Source organism: Palaemon carinicauda, chromosome 10, assembly GCF_036898095.1.
Source record: "Palaemon carinicauda isolate YSFRI2023 chromosome 10, ASM3689809v2, whole genome shotgun sequence".
Taxonomy (NCBI): domain Eukaryota; kingdom Metazoa; phylum Arthropoda; class Malacostraca; order Decapoda; family Palaemonidae; genus Palaemon; species Palaemon carinicauda.
Genome location: NC_090734.1, coordinates 108,572,562 through 108,579,878, shown reverse-complemented (window position 1 = coordinate 108,579,878; position 7,317 = coordinate 108,572,562). Strand labels below are relative to the sequence as shown.

The 7,317-nt window shown below is 40.2% G+C and overlaps 1 protein-coding gene across 1 annotated transcript in view; it reads left to right on the top strand.

Moving 5' to 3' along the window:
- LOC137648167 (involucrin-like) overlaps window positions 1–4,622 on the top strand; it is a 19,378-nt gene extending 14,756 nt beyond the window's left edge. The window contains exon 3 of the mRNA XM_068381094.1: window positions 4,514–4,622. Within this exon, the coding sequence (XP_068237195.1) occupies window positions 4,514–4,622 (109 nt within the window). The remainder of the gene's footprint in view (window positions 1–4,513) is intronic.
- Window positions 4,623–7,317: the final 2,695 nt, after the last annotated feature.

Sequence of the window (7,317 nt, the reverse complement as noted above, 5' to 3'; positions counted from 1 at the left end):
ATCAAAAATTTAGGCCTTTATTTAAAGAGGGAATTCATCAGTTATACTTCCTGTATCATATAATTAGATGCGAGACATAGTTCGTTAATTTCCAGTTTTTTTTTTCTTTTTTTTTTACTCCTTTTAGTTTTCGTCAATATCATTACAATTTTATGAAATATATAAACAATACTTTGTAATAATTAATGCAGTCTTAGTACTTTTTTTCGACTTTATTCGATGCTGTTTTAGTCTACCATTATTTGCTGTTTATACTTTTATCTTGTTTAGGGTTCTATCTTATGCAAATATCTACTTGTAAATGCATACTGTGAAATGCACAATGTAAATATGGGAAGTAAAAGATTGATTTGACTTTATTTGTCTTGATTGTTAAGTTATACAACTTAATATTTCGCAGAAGATACACAGTTTTTCGAACCAATATTGTTTGGAGTTTTAGTAAGTACAATTATCTGTTTTTTTTTTCTTTTTTTTTTATTTTTACTAGGAACATTAACCTCTAAAGTGGGTGGCTATAAACCTTGAGTGTACTACACAAAAAATGTTTCAATTAATCCATAGATGAAATAAAAGAAAGCTAACACGGAAAATTAGGAATAAATGAATACAAGAATTAATGGAAACCACTGATCACATCCACTATATTTTCCATCACATACACAGAGCAGTGAACCCATGATCTATCAAATATGTCGATGGAAAACATATCCAAAAATGTCAATGAATCAACGAGAAGTTCAGAGTTCGACACCCGGTGCTGCTCTAATATTGTAAATAAAATGTCCAGAATTTATGACACACGCGACCTGACAAACACATATACGGAAGGAAATACCACACAAAGATTTCGTACTTCATATTCCCTTGATGGGAACTGACACAACAGACAAGAGACAGACCAGAGAAGATCTGCGCGTCACACGTTTGCTAATATTCTGGACGGTAATAACAGTAGCAGTGACATATGTTGTATCCTGCATATATGAGTGAATGTGGGAATATTTTGCAGGTGTGATTTCGTCATTGTTGATTCAAGTTCGGTTGCAACATATTCTTCATGAGAGAGAGAGAGAGAGAGAGAGAGAGAGAGAGAGAGAGAGAGAGAGTTTTCCTCTGTTAGTTTCAACATTTGCGTTCATTTTGCCAGTTACGCCCTCGTTTTTCACGAAAATTTTTCTTTTGAAGAGATGTTTGTGCAGTAGTGTATTTAGTACATTCATACCTGTACTGGTCTCTGATCTGTATTAATAGTTGTGTTGTTTATATGTAATAAATTAAAGTTATATCAATTTTTCAAATATGAAGGGAGGAAATTCATTAATTGTATAGTTATATATGTTTGCATAATTTAAGATAAAATATACTATATATTTTATTTCAGAAATGTTTAAAATTTTAATAGTTGGGGTTACTTCCTGCGTCAAAAAAAAAAATATTATATATGAAAATGAATTTATAAGATTTAAATTGAGCTCAAATTTTCTACAATACTGTAGGAGATAGAATCCCAATTCAAATGCATTTCACATAAGTTAGGATGAAGAAGTCAGTTCTTTTGCAGTTTATATACAAAGAATCAATTCAGAGTTAGCTACAAAAAAAAAAGATAAATAACAAAGAAACGCTTTTTGTGCATTCTGTAACATATGTTTTGTTACAATTATGCTAAGACATATTATGCTAAATCATATTATAAAATTAGTTTCAATTTCATTGGCACGAAAATTTTATTTTGAAAAATCACATACAACCAAAGGCAAGGCCAAACAACTCTCTCTCTCTCTCTCTCTCTCTCTCTCTCTCTCTCTCAATGGTTGGTTTAAAATAAACTCTCTCTCTCTCTCTCTCTCTCTCTCTCTCTCTCTCTCAATGGTTGGTTTTAAAAACTTTGTCTCTCTCTCAAGGGTTGGATTAAAACAAATTCTCTCTCTCTCTCTCTCTCTCTCTCTCTCTCTCTCTAGGGTTGGTTTAAAATAAGTCTCTCTCTCTCTCTCTCTCTCTCTCTCTCTCTCTTGGGTTGGTTTAGAATAAACATCTCTCGCTCTCTCTCTCTCTCTCTCTCTCTCTCTCTCTCTTTTTTGGGTTGGTTTAAAATAAACATCTCTCTCTCTCTCTCTCTCTCTCTCTCTCTCTCTCTCTCTCTTGGAAACGCCGCCATTCTAAAGTAAGAGAGCAAATCAGACTTTTAAATTCCTACGCTTATGGAAAGGTGAAATCCTTTCCCTATATTTATTATTTGATTTATACAGGGATGCCTTTTCTTGCATGACTATTAGTTAGCTAGTTAATTAGCCAATCTGCACATGAGGGAAGTTTCCTGAGATATCAGTAAAGTACATATGTTAAACATCTCACCAGAATATGATTATTTGCTAATAACGAACTATAGAAAACGCAATTTCATCCTACAGGAAAGTAATGAAAATAATAATCATCATAATTGAAAAATGCAAACTGTAAATAAATGCATGAACTATATTGTAAATATGAATTTAAGAAAAAAATAGTGCATAAAAAAATGAAAAGACTTAAACTTTAGAAAAATACACCAGCCTCAAAAGCATGGTCCCAGATCCACTTTGGAAAATTCGTCAGGCTAAAAAGGAGAATAAGCCAATATCCGAAGCGAGGCAGAGTTTAATGGCAGTTACAAGAGAGATTTGTTGAACCTCACCAACATAAAAAAAGGCTGGTGAACCTCAGTAGGCTATGAGGCTTAAAAAACTCGTAAACGAGAGAAAGGTTTACTCCAGACGGCTGTTTAGTAACCTCGTGAAAAAAGAAAAGGGTTTGCGTGCTACAAGCGGAGGAAAAAAAATGCTGAACAATGAAACATTAACAGTTTGTGAAACTTGCCACCAAAAAAAAAGCTTCATTGAACCTCGCAGGCAAACCTCAAGAAAAAAAAATAAAAACATTTTGTGTACCTCTCCTGCTAAAAGGGAATTTCAGGCATAAACAATCAATAGGTTATAAATTATCTTGTGTTGCTTTGCGCAATTTTCTTAAAACTAAGAAGAAATTTAGTTAATGTTGCCATATATTGCGTTATTCTTATCAAGTGCTGTAATCCCCTTCAATTCTAACGTAGTTTTCTTTTTCTTTTGTAGATAATCCATGTTTACACGTTTTTTTTTATTTCTTTTTTTATTGCTATTTTAGAAAACACACGGAAACAATTACGCATACACATAATCCATACTTAGGCTTATGAATGGATATCTTAATCCATATGCTTGAGAATATAATGTCTTTTAAAGATTATCCAACTACAAATTAGAATAATCCAATTTCCACATACGCAAATGAATAAATACCTAAATAAACTCTCTTTAGGGTCAAGACAATCATTTCTCTACAAAAGTCTTCTTCAAATGCGTAAGCCGACACATCTCTCTCTCTCTCTCTCTCTCTCTCTCTCTCTCTCTCTCTCTTCTTCTTCTTCTTCTTCTTTTTCTTCTTCTTCTTCTTCTTTGTGTTGACTCTGGTTTCCTAAGTCCATAGCCTCGGGGACATTCCCGATAGATGACGAGACTTCAATATCCTCTATTTTTTTTCCATATTCAGGGGATATTTATTTTCAACTGAGTGTTCTTGTGTGGGGGAAGCTATAAAACCCACTTGAGGGTAGATAATGGAATATATGCAGATAATTTTTGTCTTTTAGTGTGAATCACATCTTCGACCATTTTAAATATACAATGGGTCCAACTGGAATATATTACTAACAGAGAAATCTTGTCTTGCTAGGGAATCTAGCTTTTTTTATGCATTACTGCTTGTTATCTACCAGTAGAAACTTACTTAAAAGAATTAAGGGGGAAATAAAGATTTATACTCAATGTAAAGTTTTAACATGATAAAATTATAAAACAAAAACTACAGTAGAATTGCCTCTATATGATGTCGTCATGTTGTCCATTCAATATTACGATTTTACAGTGATATGTGCCAATCGTGTGTCACACGATCGTACATAGTAACGACTTTTCATTTTGTTTATATATTATGCTTGTATCTTTGCTCTCCCCTCGCACTGATAAGAATCTGAAATAACATGTCTTTTTTTCTCACCGTTAACTGTTAACCGGTGCGGTGTCGGTTGAACATGAAATTACTTGTTATGCCCTTTTTGCCTGGAGTTTTTGTATATATAAACAAATGTTCTGTAATAAAGTTACAGCTCGACACATTGGTGGCCCAGGAAGTCGACTCGCTCCTCCTGCCTTCCAACCCCCCCTCATCCCTCCGTCATTGGTATTATGGCGGATTCCAGAGAAGTTGGTGCCTCTCCATTGAAACTTTTATCGTTTGCCAGCGGAAGGGCGTTTGCTTGGTTTCAGCGCACAAAGGTCAAGTTCTGCATCAAGAGCTTTCTTGCTAAACCACAAAAGCAGATTATGTTTTCGCGGCGATACCCGAGGACACCATCCTGGAAATACCCGACTGGCTTTGTGAACAAGGAGACACCCCAATAGAGTATGATATCCCTAAAGTATACCTTCTACAGCAGTATTCGCCGTCGCCAGCCACCCGAGGAAATAAAGGGCTCTGCTCGCCCCCAGGGAAATGACCAGTATCGCTTGCCTGTAACCTGTCGCAGACGGCTCTCCTCATGACATGAACCTACTTCGTGCCCTTTGGATACGCCGTTTACCCGAACCTGTATGCGCTGCCATACCCAATGTTGATAGTTTACGAATAAAAGATTTGATGACCAAAACCAAAGCACTTATGGACAGCCACTTCCCGACCTTCAAGACCTCCATCAACGCCTCCACTCCTGACAAAGAGGACGGCTATTCAACGTCAACTGATGCTTACAAGAATGCCGTAGGACATACACGCCTACCCCGTGATAAGCCGGAGCGGCGAAAAACCCACCCATCACCACACCTCCTCACGTCGTACCCGGAAGTTTTCCGTCCAGAACTTCGCCAAACGCCCACGGCTCCTGTCAAACACGGTATTTGACATCATATCAAGATGACGAGAGCCCCAGTCTTCGGAAAATTCAGACGTGTGGCACCGGAATGAATGGTAGCCGCCAAATGTTGGAAATGGGCCTTTGCGAAATGGCCTCCAGCCCATGGACGTCACCCTTACACATCGTTCTGAAGAAAGACAACTCCCTCCGTCCTTGCAGGGATTACTGGCTCCAGAACATGCAAACAGAACCGGATCACTACCCCTATCCAAACATCGCCGACATGACCTCCTACCTGCACAAAGCGAAGGTTTTTTCCATGCTCGACCACCTGAAGGGGTATTATCAGGTGCCTATTAACCCAAAAGCTATCCCCAAGACCACCATCACCAATTCATTTGGTAAATACACCTTCAATTTCTCCTGTTTTGGCATTCGTAATGCTGGGGCTACTTTTCTACGTCTCTTGGATGGCATCTTAGGGGACCTCCCCTTCTGTGTAAGTTATGTAGAAGACATACTGGTGTTTTCTTCCTCAAAAAAGGAACACCTCCGTCACCTGCGTATCGTGCTCGACCGCCTGCAACAGAACTTCTCACGCCCTCGACCATCAAAGCTCTGCAGGAATTCCTGGGCATGATCAACTATTATCACCGTTTTCTACCAGCTATTGCCGCCACTCTTGCTCCCCTCTATGCCTCCCTCAAGGGTAAGCCAAAAGACCTAAAGTGGGGTCCCCCTCAAGAAGTGGCCTTCTGCAATGCAAAGAAGGCCCTATCAACCGCTGCAGCTCTCACTTTTCCTATCCCACATGCCCCTCTACTTCTTCCCACAGATGCCAGCGACGTCGCTATTGGTGCAGTACTCGAATAGGTGGCCAAAGGCTAGCCCCGCCAATTGGCCTTCTTCAGCAGAAAACTGTCCAAGGCAGATTCGGGTTATTCTACCTTCAATCACGAATTGCTGGAGGTGCACTTGGCTGTCCATCATTTTCGCCATTTCTTAGAAGGTACACCCTTCGTCATTCGCACAGACCACATACCTCTGGAGCACGCCTTCACTCGACAGTCTGACGCCTGGTCCGCCCGTCAACGTCAACATCTCTCCACCATGGCTGAATGCAATTGCACCCTTCAACAAGTCCCCTGAAAATGAATCCCGTTGACGATGCCCTGTCAAGAAACTCGTTGGCTGCAGATCAACTGGGATTGGATTACAATGCGTTGGCTGAAGCCCAACCACAGGATCCAGAGTATCAAGCATGTAGGACATCCTGCACATGCCTCCATTGGGAAGACATCCCCCTCGGCGACTCCAACACCACCCTTCTCTGTGACGTCAGTACTGGTAGACCGTAACCTTGTGTTCCTGCTCCCATGCGCCAACAGGTGTTTAATTTCATTCATAGCCTTTCACATCCCTCGTGCCATTCTACTGCATAGCTGCTGAAGACAAAGTTCATTTAGCACAACATTTCTAAGGATGGTAAGGATTGGGTCCACGCCTGTACGTCTTGCTAATCTTCCAAAATATATCGACACACGGATTCAGGAATGGGCACCTTTCCTCAACCTCAGCGTTGTTTCATCTACATTCACGTCGTTGTTCTAGGCCCCCTACCCATATCACAAGGACATCGTTACCTGTTTACCGTCATCGACCGCTCCACTTGTTAGCCTGAAGCCATTCCTATGGAAACTGCAACGTCCGCCTCATGTACATATGCTTTACTCGCAGGATGGATTGCAAGACTTGGCATCCCTGAGCATATTACTTCTGACAGGGGTACCACTTTTACCTCTCAATTGTGGACATCACTAGCGAATCTCCTAGGCATCACCCTACATCAGGCAACTGCCTATAACCCCGTTGCCAATGGAATGGTTGAACATTTTCTTCGCACCCTCAAAGCAACTTTGATGGCCCGCTGCAAGGATTCCAACTGGTTTACTCAGCTTCCCTGGGTCCTCCTGGGACTAAGGACCACTCTTAAAGCCACCCTCGACGTCTCGGCAGCTGAAATGGTATATGGTGACCTGTTGGTCATCCCTGCCGAATTTTTTTCTTCTTCAACCTCCTACGACGATCTCCAGCGCATACATCACGTTTTGGGAAAATTTACTCCATGCCACCAGACTTACACACCTCCAGGGAAGCATCGTACACCGACAGACTTACACTCTACAACGCATATCTTTCTGTGCAACGACACTAGCAAGCCACTGCTAACACCCCCTTACAATGGCCCTTTCCTTGTGATCTGACGCAGTCCGAAAGCATTCCTAAGAAACATTCGTGGCAAAGAAGACTAGGTCTCCATTCATCGTCTATAACCTGCTTATCTCCTGCCAGATGACCTACCTACAGTTCGCTTCTCTAGATCAGGG